The sequence below is a fragment of the Pungitius pungitius genome, chromosome 5 (genome assembly GCF_949316345.1).
Source record: "Pungitius pungitius chromosome 5, fPunPun2.1, whole genome shotgun sequence".
Lineage (NCBI taxonomy): Eukaryota > Metazoa > Chordata > Actinopteri > Perciformes > Gasterosteidae > Pungitius > Pungitius pungitius.
Genome location: NC_084904.1, coordinates 14,418,925 through 14,441,317, shown reverse-complemented (window position 1 = coordinate 14,441,317; position 22,393 = coordinate 14,418,925). Strand labels below are relative to the sequence as shown.

Genomic DNA, 22,393 nt, shown 5'->3' with positions numbered 1-22,393 from the left:
CGATCTCGGAGAATTTGTTCCGAGTGAAATCTCTATCGTGCACAGTCCTACTTCTTCTACTTGTAGTCTAGCGAGTGTTACGATCTCGGAGAATTTGTTCCGAGTGAAATCGCCATCGTACACAGTCCTATCTACCTTCGCATAAAATAATGCATCAGAAATATCCCGGAATCATGTACTCAAAATGAAATAAAAATAAAAATAATAAAAACAAAAACACCCAAATGTTAAAAAATAAATGTAGGCCTATATTCCCCAGACTACAACAACCACTTGATCAGTCATCCTTTTCCGCTATGTTCAACTCTTACTGTTACTTTATAATTGGAATTTCCACTTCTTACCCGAGTCTGTAGAAATTAATTCTTTTTCGCTGGATACACGTGACGTCAATCAGGACTCCTTCGGTTTCCGCCCGTCCTTTCTCTCTTGTCTAAGGAGGTATGAGGCAGGATCATCAGCTGGTGATCCTGGAAAAGGCCTTTTCTCCGGACGGTCCCCCGGAGCCTGACGGACAGTCAGTGAATCCTGTTCGTGACGCCAAATTGTTGTGGAATATTTCAATAAGCTCGGTAGAAGAGAATGATTTGTCTAATAAAACGGAGTCTTGATGAATGATCAAAGTTGCAGAAAGTCCATTTATTGCTTGCAAGCAGGAGGTCAACTACACAGGCACGTATCACGGTGCTCTGTGGAGATGGCGTCTCCGAGCAGTGAAAATGCTGAGTTCTTATACACACACATGAAGGTCATTTCTAGTGGTATGCAGACACGAGAGCTACTAAAGCCTGAAACTCTAAACCACCTGTGAGATAACACAAATGAAAAGTTACAAATCAAGCAGGAAAAGAATCAAGGCAAAGATGGGAGTAACAGGGTTCCTTTGTTCGAGCATTCGGGTGAAGGCCAGTTTGACTATCCTCCTTCACATAGCTGCAAAAGGCAACTTTTGGGTCTCCCTTTTCTTCTCACATTGCTTCATTACAGACAATAATCAATCTTTTGGCATAAGATTATGTTATAACATATTTTACCATTACATTGATTGGGCACAGTAGTTCATTTGATGGGGCATGACCTTCGGAAGCCAAACTCGGTTAGAAGCATTCAATTTTCTGTTTTTTAGAAATGTTCTGCACTGCCCATTTGATTGATAAATTAATCTTTACTTTTGTTTCAGGTGGAGACGTGGATGACTCGTCCCCGTATGAACCTGTAGCGCCAAACCGACACCCTGATGCATTCCGCTTGGCCTCCATCTCGTCAGGTAACACAGGTTTGATTTGACAGTTTGGGGGTTTGTTGTGTGAGTAGAAAGACGAATGCATTGTGGAGATGGTGAAACAGGTTATTTTGTGATGAATCACAGTCCATGAACTAAAGAGCCTGTGTCGATCTTTGAGCGCTGGCATTTCACCAGTCGACTACTTTAATTGGGTTCTTTTCGTTTGACCTACGACGACTGTTGTCAGCTTGTGAGGTAAACCATACCCTCAGTGTGTCACCTCAGATTTCACCAGCTGTTGACCCAGCTTTCAGTTTGATTTCCTCTTTGGGTTACTAATTAAACAACCCAGCACTCATCAGGGGATGATAGCAATATACTGGTTATTTGTTTGTCATGCTGTCACTAATAAATGCAGATCTAAAACACAGCTGCAATGAAGCAGTGCTGAGAAGTAGGTTACACATATAGGTGTGATGAGACACAGAGACGAGGCCTGTCCAATGCTACAGTTACTATTCAGGCCTTTTTGCATCCCAACAGAAATTTCCGGAGGATGTTCTCTTCTATTTTATTTTTGTTTTGCCAAAAGCAATGTACAAAGACTGAAGCCAACTCATTTCCTTTTCTTTTGGCCGATGTAATTTTCTTTGTTTTATAACTGGGAGGTACAAGAAAGACAAGGTTTTGTATAATCCCCATAGCTTGAAATCATGTATCACATGCTTTGAAAATGTGACTGTTTGATATTTAAAAAGAAGGTACCAGAGTAAATATTAAAAAGAGTTTTGACAAACTACTGCACATATTTATTAAGAAAGTATTCTGAAAGTCTCTGCTACAGGTGCAAGATACTCAAATTGTATGTTTAGCTGCATCTGGATTTGAGATCTGCTCTAAATTATATATAGGTAATGATCATGCTAATTTATGATTTGTTTTTTTGGGGTGCTCAGTACAAGGTTGAGACTGATAACCACTGAGTTATGATTATTATAATCTTTCCTGTTGCTGTAGTGATGAATATAGATGAAATGCCATTAATATAGCAAAAACCATTCTAAACCCAAACGGCAGGTGCTCCAGTCATTCAATTATAGATGCAGATTAAGCAACATTTAAAAAGATATCCAGTATCAAAAAATTTCGTGATGAGGTAAATTTGCTGGAGACTTAATTACCTTTTTTGGTTGAAAAAGCGACATATCTGAAATGTCAAAGTACTTCCTCCCAGGCATTATTGGCGTATTATATTGTTTTATTTATTGGACACTTTAGCCTAGCAAGCAGCTGGGGTAAAACAAGGAACTTAGCACAGTGTACCGAGACATATTAAGATACAGCACGGGACTCATTACTGCATCCATTTAGCTTCAGCTGTTTCTTGCATTCTCTTCAAGGTGAACATTGGATCTGCTCTCGGAAATAGGATTAGCCCCAAGCTTTCCTCATTATTTATCAATTCTGAGGACGGATTAATTGATTGTGTGCTGAGAGAAAACCACAGGCAAACAGATGAGTAATTACACATTTGTTTTATGAAAATAACTCTCATTTCGATAACTAAACCACATAAAAGTAAGAATAATCCTATCTACCAATGTTAAACTGCATAGAGACCCGGGGGATATATGTGATATCTGGTTAGTTGAGGAGGAGAAGGGAATGTATACTCTCCAAGAGCAAAGGTAGAAAATTGAAAAATAATCTCTGCTACTTTAAGTGAAGTTTTTGTCTGGTCGGAAGATAAGCGACAGCCGTTGTGATAGAAAAGAATTACAGTGGTTCCCCGAGGTTTGAAACTTTTCTGGGGCAGACCGGCCGACGAGTTTCGAGAGGACGCGCTCACCCTGCACGGGCCTCACGTGCGCATTGAAGGACATATGCGCGCACTATTTCACACAGGTTTTTCCTACGAATGCGACCGCATGGTACCTAAGTTGTGCAGATTGAGAAAGTAGCACCCGTTGGTCTGTTGGGGGCGACTGTGGGTGAGTACGCGTGGTGATGTGTCCTTGGGCAAGACACTCAATCCCAACATTGCTCCAGTAGCTGGGACTACAGTGTGTGAATGTTAGTTACTGATGGGCAGGTGGCACTGTGTGTAGCTCCTGTCATCAGTGTGTGTGGGTGACAGGACGCCTTGAAGCGATTTGAGTCGTCAGAAGACTAGACAAGCGCTATACAAGTACAGTCCTTTTACTGTACATGCTCTCCTGTGACAACAAAAACCTGCTTCATGTCATTTTGACAATGTGTACCTGCATCAGCAGTGTTTCACCTCAATGCTCTGCACTGTTGCATCCAGTGCTGATTGGAGTGTCCTCGATGACATCATTTAAATTGGCTCCTTTGCTGCGGTGGCACAAGGCGGGGTGCTGCACACCTTCCCACCTGTGTACATTCTCTTTAGAAGTCTGTTTTTGCTGGGTGACGGGGTGCATGGTTTTCTGATGGATGATGGAAATGATAGATGGAAAGTGAGTAAAGGTTGTAAGGCAGTAGACACGTGAATAGGACAGTACTGAAAGTTGGCTGGAAGTGAGTTCTGGTTAGCAGCAAGCGGGAATGATATGAAAAACACTCAACATCTTTTGGGATTGTTTTTGACCGCTCCAGTGAGCAAAGCATGATCTGAACACACATTTCGTAACACGAAGCCTGCAATATGAGGAGCGTTGTGTGTTGTAAACCTAATAGCTCTCTTACCACATGTTGGCAGGGCTTTGTAGCAAGTCAACCTCATTAGAACGTGACATTCACTTTTGATTCTTATAACACGTGAGCAATGTATTAGCTCGAGACTCATTTTCACTGAAAATGTACCTGCTATGGATATCAGATAAATAAGGAGACCCAGAGAGGAAGAAAAAATATCTGCACCTTACATTTTCATTAACATTTTGTTTTTCACCTCATGACTGTTCATGAACCCTGGAGACATGTAGTGAGAAAGGTTTACAACAAGTCTGTGGCAGATGTTTATCCTTATGTTTTATATTTAGTAAAGCACCTTTAGTAGAAAACAATTGAATCAAAATTTTAAAAAGATAATCATTTAAAAAAAATCACAAAACAATAGAAACAAGAAGACAATCAATAAAAAGTAAACCATCCAAAATCTTCTGGCCATCTGTCTGTGGACAGATTTCAAGTGGAGGTCAAGATGAAAATGGTTGTGGTCTCTAGTCATCAATTGTTTTTAACAAAGATTGAATATCACCCACTGAGACCAAGACAAGTTGGTGCTCTAAGACCTGCAAATAAAATATGTGATCCTGAGGTCAACAGATTCAGTGAAGAGGAATTATTCAGAATCAACAGCCGGAGGAAGCGAGGTACTGCATATGCAAACCGGGTATACCGGATGCGGCATTCACACCCAGGGCGCTCCCAGGACATATACATAAGTGACACCACAACTCCCAGGGTAGACGATTGTAGAAGGGTTATGTTTAGCAATGTGCTCTTTTCTGGGAGTGAAGTAAAGTCCATATTTAAAACTGAAGTGAGTCAAGCATGCTCCTACAAGTTTAAAACAACCATGGAGCATTATCAAGGCGTGAACTCTCCAATACAGCCCGACGCCCTCTTCACCTGACATTGAGGTACACGTAAATTAACAGTATTGTTTTCAGTGGGAAGCTGAAATTTGTACGAAAAGCATACACATGCAGAGGGTTTAGTTGGCCTTGCAAAAATAAATACACCCTAATCTAAGTGAACAAGCTTCATCATCAACTGATATAGAGTGCTGAGTGAGTATTTCCCAGAGGAAATCTATTGATAAACAGTTCTAAAGTACCTAAAACCCCTTTAGTTTCCTTTAGAATTGAGCTCAATAAGTAGTAATAATGCATATTTTCCTTGCTCTAATGAATTGGACTAAACGCCAGTGGGAATCCAAAAAATCAGTCAGAAAGATGAAGCATGCAGATGCCACAGGTAGGCACATTTATCTTGTTTACAGACCCACACCTGCCATGGCAGACACCTCCTCATCCCAGCACGTTTATAATTAAGAAAATAATGGTAAAAAATAAACAGACGAACACCAGCACATCTGGTGCCTGTTGTGCTGGTGTTAGTTAGTTTGATTAATGCAGAGAACCTTTTCTGAAAGTTATTTTCTGTAAAAATCATGAATTGTTTTTGGCCTATGAATGATCAGAAAATAGTGAAAAGTGCCCCACAGCATTGCAAGTAAAACGTCTTAACAGTTCCTTGACGGAGCACAAAAATGCAATAAATCATTACACTTGAATTCTGGATAGCCATTGTTTTCATGGTTTTACAAGACAGGAAGGCTGTACAAGGCTGTACCCTGATCAATACGACATGTGTGAATGATGAGAATCCATCCTCCACAATGCACTGGGAGCCAAAGAATTGAAGCCTAGATTAATTTAATATTTGATATACGTATTATGGCAAGATAATCATTAACTGCAATTCTTCATATTCTGTTCTTTTGACCCTTCGGGAAGCTAATTAACTTATTAGGAGCAGAGGGCAGCAGCATGGAATCCTGCATTCAAGGGTCCCTGCAGGAATTAAGTTTAACATCAGTTAGACCTTCTAACTCTCAGCACTAAGCCTCTCACCTAGCGCAGTGTGCCCAACATCCAATTAAACCCAGAAAGCTGTCTCTACAGCAGTGGGGCGGGGGCAAGGGGGGCACGGGTGAAACAGCCGTGCTTAGCATGCTGTTGGTGTATTTGACATTTTGATATTGCCCTCATAACAATTACAATTACTTAGGCAAACACCAAGATCCTTTTTTTCCCATGTCTTGTGTCGGGGTTTTGGCTTATTAGGGGTCTGAGTGAAACTGTGCTGGTGCTTTTTTGTGCTAGATTGGTTTACTATATTCTTGTGGATTGTGGTTTAGAATACTTTATTTATATGCTTCATTATTCCGGGAGAATTTTCTAATCAGATTCCTTCCCTTGCTTGTCTCTGCGGGTCAGTAATGAGAGTTGTTGTTCGAAGCTTACTCATCAGAGACCCTTTGTTATAGTCAGCGTTTTTCAAACAAGATTGCATTAAACAGGAGGAAATAATCCGCAGAACATGTTTCCTTTCTCAGTTTGTTAGTATTTTTAGAATTTCCTGCTTGCACGTTGGTAATGAACACAGAAGCAGTTTGTAGATATTGTGCAGGTTCACCAGACACACACATCCTGTTAAATTATTGCGCCACATTCGGCATTATTGCCAGTGACGGTTAAAGGAGCTAATCAGCATGCATATTAAGACTGAGGGGGCCACTGAGGACGCTCCTGCTTTGAATTCCACAAGAGGAAGCTAGACATAAAGGCAGATGTTCATAAACAACTCAAGTACTTAGAAGTGTGTTTACAATGATTTTAAAATTCCTTTGGACAGCCCTCCTCCGCAAACACATTTATTTTCTCACACAAACATTTAGTCAGCTCATCATTTACGTCGGCCCTCGCTCTCTCTCGTCTGCTGCACTGGCTCATTTTGCAGCAATGATTTTATGCTCAGAGGTAAAATTCTTTTGATCAGAACAGAAGACTTCCCTCACTCCTCCGGTCCTTCCTCTGACGACGTCTGTATGTTGCTCCTTAAGGCTTAGCGAGAGGAATTTTTTTTTTTTGATCCAATACACCATCTTTCTCCCCTCTGGAAAACCCCAAAGAGTCACACAGTATAGAGCTAATGACTGATGAGCCCTTTGACACGGAAATGCTTGACATGCTCCTCGGGGTCCGGACTAAACACTTCCCTAACAAGCTCTTGCATGCTCACCCAGGGCCGTATTAAGTCCAAACTCTGGCACCTTTCCTAATTACTGAGAACATACCCGGAGCCAAGAGGCCTGTTCCTAACCTGGGCTGAACTCCCCTCTGCAGCGCAGTGTCCCTTGAGTACGGGACGGTATATGAAACGCAGAATTGAAATTGGGCTGACAGAGAGCAATTACCAAGGAAAGAAGATCCTTTTTAGTCTTTGGGGAAAAAAACCCATCAAAATCCAGAAACAATGTACATGAACACTTTTACTCCCTTCCTCTTATTCATTCGTGCCCAGTCCAACCCCCCCATTTCACCTCTCTCCTTCTCGTTATTATCCCTCCATCTTCTTATGTAACATTGAGTTAATCTCAGTCTGTCCCCTATAGGTACCCCTATCTCACATTTTAGCTTTCTGTTTCTTTTTCTTTTCACTCCATCTATTTACTTCCGTTTCTATCTTTCTCTGCTTGTGTGTGTTATATATGAGTAAAGAACAAATGGTTATTTCCACCACATTGCCATCAGGGAGGTATAACTTATGCTACCCATAGAATGAAGAGCCGTATTAAAAGCCTATTCACAGTCAAAGCACAGAACACTAAAAGTGATGCTTTAACTGTTGTGGACATCAAGTAAACAGTTATGAGATCACATTTTTCCAAGGCCGTTGTGAGTAAACAACTTAAGACTGCCATCTACACTTTTTTTCTGTAAATTGAATTACCCCAATGATGACCCCAAAAAGACGTCTCTGCCAAAATTCATATTAGTTCACTCAGCAGCAAACCAGTTCCAAAGTGTAAGTTGAAAAATATGGAGCCAAATCCGGCCAAAATTTTTGATCATTTGAGGAAGCTGTTCGTTTGAAGTTTTAGGCTTGAAAAATACAATACAAATAGGTGGATAAAAATTCTTTTGGGTTAAATTTAGTTTGGTTGTGATGTGATTTTTTCACATTCTGACCTTTGACCCGGATGTGGCGTAGAGGGCGGAGCATTTCATGAGAGGAGCGTGTAATCATGAGTGCTTTTTTCAATGTTCAAGACCAAAACTTTTTTTTTCCAAGTGATCAAAACTTTTCACCTGTATATTCGGCTCTGTAGAAAAACACTATGAATAACTTTGCCTGACCTTAATGACACTGATGTGCTTTCCTTAATACATCGATTCATCAATGCAGACACTCGCCCATCCCTCCTTTCATTCATTCCATCAGTGTACTGCTTGCTCATTAATGTACAGTGCAACATCCTTCAAGGCAAGATGATAGATATGCTCAAAGTATCGCAGCTATTGTCATACTGTGAGTTTATGCACTGCTGATGGGCTGGGTTAATTATTCTGAGGCTTTCCTGAGTTAGGCTGTATTAATTGAAAGCTCTCCAGCATGTCTCTCTAAGTGGCTGTCCAATCTGTTAGTCTGTGTCCTCTCGTTTCATCTCTCCATCCGTCATGATCAGCTGCTGCAATCAACTGCTCGAGTCTCCTCTCCACTCTTAAAGCTTTTTCCATTTTTATACGTCTCGTGTCATTAGCTTATCAACCCCTTTCTCCTCGCATTATAGCAGAATATGTTTGCTGAAAGCCTCCGATGTAATGCACTTGCAAAAATCAATTATAACTCTGCAACACAACACTGCACATTTCCCCCTCCCATCTCCACTGTTTTTGGCTTCCTTCCTCAGTTTGTGTATGAGGACGTCAGAGCCATCGAGTGGGCTTTGTGTGTTACGTTCGCCGCAGGACATCTCTTTAGGTTGAGCACCAAATTCAATCTCAGCTCCCCAATCAGAGGTAGTAAAAACGTGTCGGTCGCTGCAGCCTCAAAAGCGACTTCAGTCCTGCTTGGTCAGATAAATCTTTGTAGCTCATCCTTCTCCTATTTTCTTTTTATCCTGGACACCCCCGGTGGCCCACATTAGAGCCTGCAGATGGCCAAGGGAGATTTAGGCTCTGCAATCCATCAATGTAATGCAGCCTGAACCACCGGACTGCCGGTCCGCTAACATTTCCTCCAGGTGGACCGCACTGACCCCCTTCATGGCCTCTTCAGCCGAGCCCGGCCCACTTTAGTAGAACTCTTTCCCGCTTCGGCTTCTTTATCCCCAGCGCCGAAGTTCTTCTAACAAGGTTGAGGAATTGTCTCACATCCTGCCTTCAGGGTTTGATGTTTGTAGTACACAATCGTACTACATTTCTGTCTGCCTTTTCAGTCACTTACACTAACAAGCGTTGGCAATGCTGCCAGACATCTGCTTCGTATCATTTATCTGCTCCCCTCAGAGAGCGCAACGACCAAACAAGTTCAATTGATGGTACAATGATGTCTTATTCCAAAAGGAGTCATGAACGTTAATGCTGTTATTCTTCGAATATAGATTCGCCCCTGGTGGCCTTTGCCAAACATCCCTGTTGAACTCAGGATATGTATCATAACACCCAACCTGTTTATCAGGGTGCCTGCGATAATTGACCTCCTTATCACGTCTAAATGAAAGCCCTGGCTAACAATAACCAGATTATAAGTGTGATCATGTCTCCATATTCTTTTTTTCTCACAATCTTCAATGGCAGTTTCATTTATCTAACGTGATAAAAAAAAGTCATTTATTTTGTGGGGTTTGATTATTTTTTTTATCCCCCCAGTTGTGATGTGGTCTGTTCTGTGTTCCTCCCATTATAGAATTGATAACAGAAGATGTACCACTTGGAAACCACCCGGCATCTCTAAAATAAATGGTCTTTTTTCCCGTGCTGTCTGATAGACATAGAAAGAGATTGGTTCTGTTGAATAAGAGATGAATCTCTCTGGATGTCACCAAACTGCTACGACCTCTGAAATATCATTATCTACAGGGGAGGGAGGTTAACTTCTCTAATATAGCCTGGAGAGGGTTCTACAAGTGAATATGATCCTGCTTTATTACCAGTATTTCTACGGAAACAGTATGTTATCTTTCTGCTATTAGTACAAGTACATCTCTGGACACCTAATGACATGACACTATGGTGTGTAGCCTGAGAGGTAATTTCAATGTTTCACTTTGTGATGACACAGAAGAAAAAATAACTTAATCTTGTACTCAGTCGAGCTCATGGAGTCTTTTCCTTGTGCTTAACCTTGTTGTGTGCAGACATTAGAGTGTTTAGTGTTGTTTCCCAGCCAGTGTTCACATCAATGAGTTCGCTTGTCAATATTATCCCAAGGACTTCTGTTCAATTTAAAGTCTAACATAAAAAAAGCTTTTTGGATACTTTATCTTGCTTTACCCAACTTTTAAAATTAGTAGGTAAGCAAGAATGATGTAATGCAATAATCATGTATCAAATCAAGACCACTTGCCACAACAACTTGATTGAGCTCCAATATTATAATCACATCATAATATCACCTGTGAGTGAATAATTTATTATCCAGTTTCAAATCCCTGCTTAATTGATTCATATTTCACTCAAGGTTTGAAACAGACTGAATCAATTATTCAGTCAGAGTGGATTTAGGCTAGCTCCAGGCATCCTTCCTGTTGATCTATGCTGGATGATACTGAAGAGTCTCTTTTAGCGTTCAAGTCTAAGACTTGGAGTGAACTCCCCACTGGGTAGAAATGCATAGATTATTGTTTTACTTGATCGCACGTTGAAGCTGAGCGGACTGTAAACTATATCAGAACAAGGAGTCAGAGAATCAATTCAAATGCTTTTATCACACTGATTCTATTTCGCTCTCGTTGACTTTGCTTAGATGCGCGTTAGGAGAAAAAGAATGATGAAGTAATTATAAACAGCTCATTCCTCTCTGTAAATACATGTCTGACATGACTCTTTTTCATCAAAGGCTTTACCAAAGTCCCTGAGTTTTCTCTCTTCTCTGCATGCACTGACACAGGAATGCTCACAGTGGCCCCGAGAGGTTTCAACTGTGTCGACGCCGAAAAAGACTGCAACCCCTGTCTCGATGCGACCAAAGCTTGCAACCTCAACGGCAGCTGCAAGAGGCAACGCTCCGCCTACATCGCTACCTGCAGCAAGGAGGACCCAAACAAGGGTGAAGCCTGCAGCAAGAAGCGCTGCCACAAGGCGCTGAGGCTGTTCCTGGACCGCGTGCCCCCGGAGTTCAGTCACCGCCTGCTCTTCTGCCCCTGTCAGAGTGTGGGCTGCGCCGAGCGACGCAGGCAGACAATCGTGCCTGATTGCTCCTATAACGATAAGGAGAAACCCAACTGTCTGGAGCTACGGAGGGTCTGCCGCCAGGACTCTCTCTGCAGGTGAAAGAAGGGGAAATAGCAGGAGGGGAAGGGCATTCATTGAATGTCTGTGTTTTTGATGGGCAGATATTAGTTGCTGTACGAGCCAACATATCGAAAGATTCATGAATTTGTGTTTATATTCATGGGAAAGCAAAAAAAAGAAAATTATATTCATGTGATGGAGAGTTCCAGTTGACAGAAAAATTCTCCCTCCCATGACATGAAATTGGATATTTCCCTTTTTAACTTTTAAGTGAAGTCATTAGTCATTCAGGAAAACTGTGGCATTCAAGTGCAGGATAAAGATGTGAGGCTAAGTTGAAGGGACAACGCTCAATTAAGCTGAACAAAACATTAGTGAATCACGATAGCTGCATGGGGCCTCTATTGAATTCAAGCAGCCGGATTCAATTCACACCTACCCAGCCGTGACATTCCTTGTGTTAGAGCCGCTGAGAGCAGGTGAAACACAGCGGTTGCACTACCAGCCAAATCAGCTGTCAAGATCTTTATATTCCCCAGGAACCTTGTGCTGTGTGTGGCCATCAACAGTACCGCTTATACTGCATATACAAATAGCAATAATATCAACTTTATTCATACAGCACTTTGAAAAACAGAGTTTACAAAATGCGCGTACAGACAAAGCAGCAAAAGGACGGCAATAAAACGTCAGAAAGCCCGATAGCGAGGCCCAACAAAGCATGGCAACTACAGCGATAAACCCAAATAGAGGCATAAGTGATGAAACCATAAAAGCAATAAATGTGATAAAAATAAACTAAGAAACAACATAAATTGTATGAATAAGATAAATTAAATAAGCGCTGTGTTCATTAGTCTAATAGGATATAAATTGTGGGGCATTTGAATAATTTTAAGCATTTAAAAGCTCATTTGTGATTCTAATGGAGTTTGACCAAGCATCAGACCCATCAGAGCTCAGTCCTAAAAATAATTCGCACATGATTTACAAGACGTGGAAACTTTTGGCTACATTTTCATGCCCCAGTGTGACAGATGATTAATATTGATAATTAGATGATGAATATTGTGTTGTACCAGATCAAATGCATGCTGTGAAAACATCGCCATCACCTTTCAATTGCTGTTTTTTTTTTAATTCACCAATTTTGATAACTATCCATAATGGTTTTCTTCTGTTTAGAAGTAAAAATGTTTAATAGTCCCATGAAATTCAATTGGATCAATGCCAGCCATTGACAACAATTCCCTGTGAGAAGTATGTGGAATGTACTTCATATTATCCTGTTTCTATAGAGGTTAGTAGCCTGAGCAGCCTGAATGTTAAGGGCAAAAACCCAATTCCTCTCCACCAACACTAAATCCAACCACAACCCTCCTAAAGCAGGGGAACTCTATTGCCTCCTATCGGATTTATGATTGTCTCGATAATTACCTGCCTGCCTGCATTGTGTAATCTGTTTTCAGGGTGAGTTGCTTTCTTTGACCTTTAGGCCCTCGGGTGTCTGCTGTGTACCTCCTTATATAGAAAGATGAAATAGAAGGCTAAAGCTCATTATGCACCTAGTGAGGTCAACAGCTCCACACACACATACAGACAGACACACGCACAATCATGAATATGGACCAACAATCACTGAGGAGTAGCATACACAAAACCACCTACTCGTACACAACAACTTTAAGCTTGAATGTGACTAATAATCAACTATTACTATTTGCCATGCAAGAGAATGTACCAACGTTTTAACGAAAGTGGGACGAGGCTGTGGCTTGACGGTGTTCTCCGGAAACTGACCACGGCCGTATGAGATGTTCTTTGTGTCTCCGTCTCAATGTCCTCCATCTGAAAAACTATGTCAAATATCATCACAGTACAGGTCACTGTAATTTAAGTCCCCGGAAACACTGTCTTGTTATTATGAGTAACCTGATAACTTGTTGAGATGCTGCACTAAGCAACACATTATGTTCATAATTTGTCCCGCGCCTTCAGTTTCTTGCTCTAGCAAATTTCAAATGTTCAAATGTACTTGTCACGCCAGTGGCCACAAAGTCTACCGAGTCAACACATCAGTTGTTTATTGCAAGACAAACTAAGGAAACCAAGAAAAGGCCCTCCACACACATTTTAAACAGCAATCTCAAGTACACCAGAGCACACTTTCTTGACTACATTTACTCTCCCAGAGATCTGTTGATAAAAGCAGGTTCTGGATAGATACTTTATTCATCCCCAGGAGGAAATTTGTGTGTAGCAGCAGCAGGTAAGGTTACATCATTCAACAACAGGCCTGGCTTCCCTAGGGACGCCAATCTGTCTCCAAACAGGGAATACACAGTGGTCCAAGCCTATTACATTTTAACACAAGGGACTGATTGAGAGAGGAAGAGGCAATGGGAAGAGGGAGAGATAACGAGAGGGAGAGCGAGGGAGGGAGAGACAGAGAGAGAGAGAAAGGGTGAGAGGGAGGGGGGGGTTGCAGAATCGATCTGGCCCGTAAAGCTACTGCAGTGGGTTGGAGGTCAATTGTTTGGTCACACAGCTATAGATATCTGCAGCAGACCTTGCAAGCCAAAGACATGCCTCGTTCACCCGCCAACATGCTTGGATGAGAGAGAGGCTCAAAATGGATTTTAAAATGTATACTCACGCATTTTATTATTTACATTTTCACTGACCAGCAGTCTCTTGCTCTCCCTCATGTTAGATGCCTTGATATACTTTCTTCTTTTGTTTTTTACCAGGAGCGTATTGGATGCCAGATTGGCTGGGATTTCACCTTATGAGGTTGTTCAGATTGTTCCAGGTGGAGCGCGAACAAGCAAAAAATATATATTGGAAAGGATTTCAAATATATCGTTTTGGCTTGGGCTTCAGTGACATATTGCACTGGAAAATATAAATCTCTCCCAGGTCTCTGTGGAGGTAATTGTGACATACTCCTGAGATATATGGATTGTAGATGGAAGGACAACAAGCATTAAATAGGGTAGCTTTTTATTTTTTCATGTGTACTTCTACTGCAAACATTGTTATTTCTACAACAGACGACAAACTCATGTTTATTACTGCTCTGCTATTTCCATCTAGTCTGAGCTTTGTGTCATCATCATGCATCCAATGGATCCAACATCTATTCATTTGGGACTGCTTAGTTTCCAGAGTGACAATACGGCTATATTTGGATGGGTGCGCATCCTGGGCATGTTTGTGTGTGTCTGTGTGCATACATGCAAGAAGATAAACTCCCTATCTATTATTAATGTCAGTTAACGCAACACCAGCCCAATGAATTCAACCCCAAAGAGCATTGAGTTGTCTATGTTAACCGTATTGATTGTTGGAGGATCAATGCAACACTTCTATCTTTGATTAATATTCCTGGGTCTGCAGGCTCACTGGGTGCTCTTATATTGAGTTATTTGGCCACTGGTTATCAAAGCAGGGAACATAGACAATCCATTTACTACACAAGTAATCGGACCCATTTTTGGGAGATGCTAGATTTGTACAAGACCGCCTTTACAAACAGGGTAACTTACAAGCAGGGTACTGACTTTCTCTTTCACACACCGACACACATAGATAAATGTACACACACTGCCCTAAATCAAGAGTCTGCGCGGTTGTGTCCGACAACTCAAACCTCCACCCAGAGTGAACAGTGAGGGAGACTGACTGGCCCGGATGGCATTACTCTGTTGCTTCTGAGACAAAGCTGAAAGAAATCATGCAGCACTTTTATCATCAGTTTCCCTCTCGGTCTCTTTCTCACATTCGTGCACACACACACACACACACACACACACACACACACACACACACACACACACACACACACACACACACACACACACACACACACACACCTACACACACAAAGTTGTTTTCTTTCTTTCCTTGGACCCACGGTGTATTCCAAAGGCCACTCACTGCAAGCTAACCTTGCGTTCACCCATATGGTCAGTTCTCTAAAAGGAACAGTAACTTTTATGAGCAACTGAGACTTGGTTGTACTGAAACAGATTGTCCAGGGGATGAATCGACGGATCGGTGCAGAATTGGACCTGGGTGTTTAAATTACAATCCAAATACCCCAAAAGCTATAAACTGAACATCAACTTCCAATCTCATACCCAGAATGCCCCAATTTGAAATTCTGAGCATATCAATTATTAGTGGGTTGACTCAAGCGGCTCTCAACGCGTCCACGACTGAGCCGGCGGCTTGAGAAAGAACATCGGCACAACTAAAAAGCCAATGGCAACGTGGGCTATAAATGAACTATGCAGGCTTCTTCAAAGTATTCTTCTTCTAAAGAGTATTTATTGAAACATTTTATATCATAAGAAAAACATTGGTGAACTCAAATTGTGTTAATCACTGACCTTGTCTCATATATATTAACAAAAATACTATTAATTAGAAATTAAAAGTGAATTATTAATTAAATCAATAAACTCAGTTACTGATATATGAAATATGAACTCTTCTCGAGGTTCTATTAGTCATTGCTGCACCTGGGAAAGTATAAAAGCATCCACTTTCCTCCTGTTTAGGCTCCTGTGCTCAAGTTTGATACAATGCAAGTTATCAAATTGAAGGGTCTATTCTGAAAGCTCTGGTTTTGCAAGCAAAGCATGTGTCAACTGGTGACCTTTTCCTCCATACATAGCACAGTTTGCCGCATGCAGCTTTAATCAGGCTTTGACTTCAGTGGAGGCGTACTTAGCTTGCTGGCTACACATAAGAGCTGGAAACAGAGAGTTGTGCTTTTAATTCCAATCCATGGATTAGTAGATTTCCATTCACTTCCCTAACAGTAAACTCAGCCATTACCAGGCCTCATATTTTCCTTCCCAATGTCTTCTGCCGGTTTGATTGTATCTATTATTAATGCAAACATTATCAATTGGATTTGTATCTTACCTTTCCTACAGAATGGTTAATGTGTGGTTTTGACTCTTCTTCATTCTGACTCTGAACTCATTTTTTATAATTAATGAGACTCGTTGATGTGTTCTTTAAGAACCTTCCTTACATTTCATTGCTGCTAGTATTAACAGATGGATGCTAACTCATTTCTCTCCATGGCTCAGTTTGAGAGCAAGAGAAAATCGGGAAGTAATAAACTTTCAGACAATTCTTGGGTCACCAAACCAGTGACACTAAAATCATGCACAAATAAATGTTTTATAACAAAAAGAAGGAAAGTTCAGATTGTTGCTTGTGTTTTTTAGTTTGGATTTTCTGATTAGGAATGCAGAAGAGGTTGTGTCGCCAGGCACTTTTTGTTAGTTTCAATTCTCAGCTGACTACTAGGGGGAAAGGTTTTGTGGTGTCATGTGACTGCTAAGCTAAACTGACTTGTATTTTGACCGAATGCCATCTGTCTACATTGCCCTTTTAGAGTATTGACTGGGAATTCCAATGAGTACAGTGCGGCCAAATAAGACAGGTCTATGTCTCGGCATATTAAAGAAATAAATAGCACTAAGTGAAATGGACATCTCTGATGAGAGAATCCAAACGAATCTCTGGGTCCCAAGAATATTACTGCAGTATGCTAAGGACATTTAATCAAAAATGTATTTGTAGCCCTCCATGCTCTAGGTCACTGTTGTATTTTTAGGCTTTTCACGTGAATTGTCCTGATACTGAACCATGCTGCACTGTTAAGTAGCCCATGCCGCAAGTTTGCTCATGAGCCCTAAGTCTAATCAGTTTATACAGTACGACAGTGACCACAGGACATTTATAAGAGAGGAGAGGAGAAGAGGAGAGATAAGGTTGGAGGAACATAATAGAGGAGAAGACAGGGGAGGGGGAGAGCATGGCATGGAGAAACATCTTTTGTTTTTCTCATTTGCTTCATTTATCTGCAATTATGTTGGCAGCTATTGCGTCATGGTTGTTGTTGTTGTGCTTTGTGTAGACGAGCAAGAGATACGGTTTTTAAAACCTCTCTGGGCTGAAGACTGGGGGGAAGTGATAAGAATGAAGAGGGCTACCATTTAACAGAAATGATCATCCGTAGAATTACTAATATTTGTAGACAGAGAACAGAGAGGAAGTCTTTAAAACAGATAGGGTTCTCTAAAGACTTGTTTTTAATGAAGAAAGAAAGCCACTAGAGTCTTTGGAGTCTGATAACTGTTTTCCTCCCGCCCCTCTGCCTCCATGAGGAAATGGTTTCCAAGACGGACACTCATCTGATTTTAGTCATTGTTTGTCACAGACATCGAATGATAGGAATAAGAATCCATATAAAAAGCCATTAGTTTTCTATTACTGCCAGGCTGGATGGACAGGCACTCAACGCTCAGCCGAATCACAGTGTTTAAAGTGTCAGGTTGGTTGAAAGAAGTCTACCTCTGTGGGGGCTCCCCTGCCACTTCCCCGGGGGCTGAGTGGCTGAAATGACCATAAAACTCTGTTGAGCTAGACAGCCTGTAATTTCAGCAGCGAGTGGTGCTTTGCCGAGGTAAAATGGAAAGCCAGTGGAAGCCATGAAATTTGCTGAATCCTGGTGTTGGAACACCATTGTCTGAACACTCAGGACACCTCTCTAAACTTTAAATTACAGTTTTTAAGCCATCATTGTCTGAAAGAGCTCGGCATCTAAGAAGAAACACAGTGCTTGCTCAGTTTCTTTAATCTATAGTGGTCATTGCCTTTCCTTCCCAAAAATCCCATAAGTTTGCCCAAAAGGAAGTAGAAAAATGGAAAATGGGGTTCTAAAGGTTGCTTTGCGTAGGCACAAGTTGTTCTCTCTCTCTCTCTCTCTCTCTCTCTCTCTCTCTCACTCTGTTGTGTCTTTTTTTATCATCTGGGGCACGGTTGTGGGTACAAGTGCCTTCTTTCACTCAGAAAAGGAATGGATGAGAGTACTTTGAAGAGGGCAGGTGTGGAGCAGGATAGTTTTGTTTTGTTGTGTACAGGGGCTTTCTTTTCTGTGATTCAACATTGTGTACTATGTGTCACTAATCGGTTGTGCGTGTGTTTGCGTGAGTGTGCATGCTCTATCAGTCTTTTTAGCCATGAAAGAGCAACCATGCACATTCCGTTTTCTGAAGCGTGGCCTTAGACGCGATTTTACCAGCATGCCACATTGAGAGACTCTTTGGCTGATTTAATGGGAGGGCGGATGGAGATGGAGTTGGAGTAATGAAGTGAGTCTAAGTGGAGTTTGCTGCTTGAGGCCCAAGCCCATCACACCACGCTGGCCACATCTCTGCTGAAGTGAAAGACAGAGAGGGACAGACACACAACCAGACAAAGAGACCGAAACCCTATTCACGCCTATTCCCCCTATGCCAACTATGCTTCTCTCCGCTCTCTTTATTTGCAGAGTTGAGATGCAGTGTAACTGTAATTATTTTGCCCTTCAATTTCTTGCAACAACACATACATTCTCTTTCCCTCTGATGGACTATGATTGCAAACAGTACCATCCTTTATGAGTTTTCCTTCTTCCAAGATCAATGGATTAAGTGTTTGCTGGTAACACACAGGTTAGTGCACAAAATTGTTGCTACACATGTGATTGAATCTAACGTTAGACCACAAAAGGCAAAAAAAAAAGCATCAATGAGTGATGAAGTGTCGCCAATGCATATTTAAAGACAAGGCAGTATGTAAATGTTTTTGACATTAACATTCCACCTGATTGAGTTACTTTAGCATGCAGCGATGTGCACCATCAGCACTTTATTGTTGTTATTTAACATGAATCTCTTGCTAAGTGCATTGAATAAAAAGCTGGAGAAAGTCTGTCAGAGTAGGTCACAAATCACAATAAATGGGAATGGGAAAAATGTTTTTCCGTAAGAAAATCTGCATCTAGAGGTGTTCTGTTTGTAGCATTTCAACATGATGCTATTATGTTATAAAGATGTATATTACCTAGTATAACTTAAAACGGTTAGAATCTGCTTTCTCTGATGATTGACTCCGGTTTAGATAGATTATACATTTTTCAGAATATCAAGGAATGTTCAACAAAAAAGAATGCTTTTCAGAGATACCTTTTTCTAAAATTAACTAAGTGGTTTTGTTGCTTTAATTTGACTTGTGTTTATTTTGAAAACCAACCATGCATTTGACTTTTTCCAAAGGTGAGAAATAATAGGGAATAATAGAGAATACTGTGCACATCTGAAGCTCACTCATCAAAGTATCATATCATATTCATATTAGCACAGGCTAACTGTTTCCCAATGTTTCCAGAGTGGTATCAGTCTTAGAAGGATAATAAGGATTTTTCTCAAAACATCAAGCAAGCTTTATTTGTAATAAACAAGCAGTACCAAGCATTCGCCGGAGAGAAGTACTTGCCTTTACTCTTGATGGCATCTGGATGGCAACACGTGGCTGTGCATAGTAACAGGAAGAGAAAGATCAGCCTTCAGAGCATCAGAGCAGCCTTCATAAATGTGTTGTTTATAAATTGCCCCAAAATGTCCAACCAATTGCATGCCAGCCATATAATGGATTCACTCAACTGCCCATCCTAAACAGGTTTTGTTTATTTGCATGTGCACGTTAGTTTGTGTTGACTCGGGACAAGACAGCCTGAGGAACGTTGCAGCACTTTTGGACTTAAGGTTAAAAAAAGTTGTCAGGCCAGGTCAGAAAGAATGTGTCATGACAGAGAGAAAGGGGGAAAGAGGGAAAGAGGGATGTGCAATGGATTGTGATTCACTTAGTGGGCTGCTGTGATGTGAGCAGTACAGACAGAGCAACTTTGCACACGCTACTCCCAATAAACCTACTTAAGTGGATTAGCAATGCCACCCCGGGGCCCTCCACAGACTTAAAGCTCTTATCACAAACACACACCGAAACAAAACATACTATTTTTATCTGTTCCCTCGGTTTGTTGGTGAAGTGAGTTTAGGAGACAGTCGAGATGTCGAGGATACGCATAGAAGTTACGATCAAATAAGGCACATGATATCTTTCTTGATATGAAGAAATGAACTACCACAGGGTTTTATGTTGCATTCCGTGAGAATAATAAATAGCTTGTTGGTACTGAAGCGGGAGTGAGACCTGGTTTGCTTTTCAGGACACCTGTTGTAGCAGCTCGTACACAGATGCTGTAAATGCTTTCCCAGGTTGATGCTGGTCTCCACTGGCAGACGTTGCGGGGTAAAAAATGGTGCCAAAATATTACTCCCTGTGCTTTGAATTTGTGTAAATGTTTGTTCATCTGTTAAATGCTTGTGACTGAACGCCTGCCTCTGTTTTCCTCTTTTTTTTGTGCTCCACGTTTGTTGTGCAGGTCTAGGCTGGCTGATTATATGGTGAACTGCTGGGTGTCTCCGCACACAGCGAGCACCTGCCCCAACCAAGACAATCACCAAGCCTGCTTGGCCTCCTACGCGAGGCTCATCGGTCAGTACAGCCGGGGCTGTGGGTGACTGCGTGATGGCGGCGTGACAGTCTGTTTGTGTTTGGATCCAGATACATTGTGAGATAAAGAGTAATGGGTATAGTTAGAGTGACAGCAGGCTAATCTACCTTCACATTTATCACAAGGAGCAGGCAGAGCATGAGACTCCGGTTTTTCAACTCCTAGGCTGATATCTCCCCTGGCACAATGGACATCAGGTCACTACCAGAAGTAATTAGTGCAGCAGAGGCACAGAGAGAGTGTTTACTTAATTAAAACACTTTACGACCATCTGTTTGCGTATTGTAAGTGTTTTTTAAACAATGTGCCTGGACTGGCACCTGCACATTTTTCAATCCTAGACAAAGTGTTATAACAGCATCTTGGGTGCATCAAATCATGAAGGGTTCCTAAAGGTAATTTACACAAAATAACTTTTATAGTGTCCATATTTCAGTATCAGTCACTGCCCGTTCCCACCATGTGTCATGACTGGCACAGTATGAGGCGATAATATGCCATGGTGTTTCTTGGATTTTCTCTGTAAAATGCTACATCCAACCACCCTGACTCCAGCTGAAAGCATCAACACAGAAAGGCATTTGAAAAGTAATATGTTGTGCAGCAGTGCTATATTTAAGCTGCACACACAGTTCAAAATATGCATAACATAATGGCCTCTTTACCTCTAAAACAAAGCATTACAGAATGCTTCACCTTGCCATAATCCAAATCGCACAAACCCATTCCTATGACTAACATCTTGTTGTCCATTTTCTATACCATTCTCAATTAATATAGTCCATTATAGTCCATTAGCGACCTATGACTGTTTGTCCCTATTTGTCTAATTTGTTTCTGCATTTGTGTGCGGATACCCTCACAGGAACAGACATGACTCCCAACTATGTCGACAGCAGCTTTTCCAACTGGACCATCTCCCCCTGGTGCACCTGCAAGGGCAGTGGAAACCAAGAAGAGGAATGTTTGAACTTCCTGCGGTACTTCACCAATAACACATGCCTAAGTGAGGAATCCCAATACACGGAAACTCTGCATGCGTCTGAAATGGGTTTTGTAACTGATAGGGGTCCAGCAGTCATTTAATATTGATAGGAGCACAAGTTTCTGATGCGGTAGTTACTGTTGCCGCCATGTGAGAGTTGAGTGAGCCATGAACTTTAATTTAATGCAACTTTAATGGTCTCGTAGCACAGTGGTTTCTAAACAGTGGAACTACGAAGGGGAGCAACTTTATCACCAACCTACCCGCAAAGACACGTAGACACACACACACCGGTAAAACGATATAATATAAGATAAAATAATAACAAATACAAAGCGCAAATCAGACAACATGTATGTCCCTTGGCTCTATACTAGAAGAGCGAACCCACTGTGTCCAGCGTCTTAAAATACTGGTGGAAAAGTTATTAAAACTTGTATTTAAAGATAATCAAATTTTAATAGTTTCTATATTCTAATATAATTAATTCAAACCAAAGAAGATACGATCCATTTGGGGTGTCCCTCAATGTTCTTATATCATCATAGGGGGACTCAACAAAAAAGGTTTGGGAACCGCTGAAGAGAATCTGTTTGTTGTAGACATGGTTATGACAAAATAGGAAATTAAACTGAACGATATTCATGGATACATAGATCTTCTTACAGTGCATATGAGAATGAGTCCGCAACATAGTTTTATATAACTCATCCACTGACACTTTGCTCACTGATTAAGTTGAAATTAAATAAACTATAGTCATTTCT

The 22,393-nt window shown here is 41.2% G+C and overlaps 1 protein-coding gene across 1 annotated transcript in view; it reads left to right on the top strand.

Annotated features, from left to right (window-relative positions):
* LOC119224808 (GDNF family receptor alpha-2-like) overlaps positions 1-22,393 on the top strand; it is a 48,287-nt gene that overhangs the window by 18,237 nt on the left and 7,657 nt on the right. The window contains exons 3-6 of the mRNA XM_037482193.2: positions 1,181-1,267; positions 10,874-11,252; positions 20,510-20,622; positions 21,507-21,647. Coding sequence (XP_037338090.1) covers positions 1,181-1,267; positions 10,874-11,252; positions 20,510-20,622; positions 21,507-21,647 — 720 coding nt within the window. The remainder of the gene's footprint in view (positions 1-1,180; positions 1,268-10,873; positions 11,253-20,509; positions 20,623-21,506; positions 21,648-22,393) is intronic.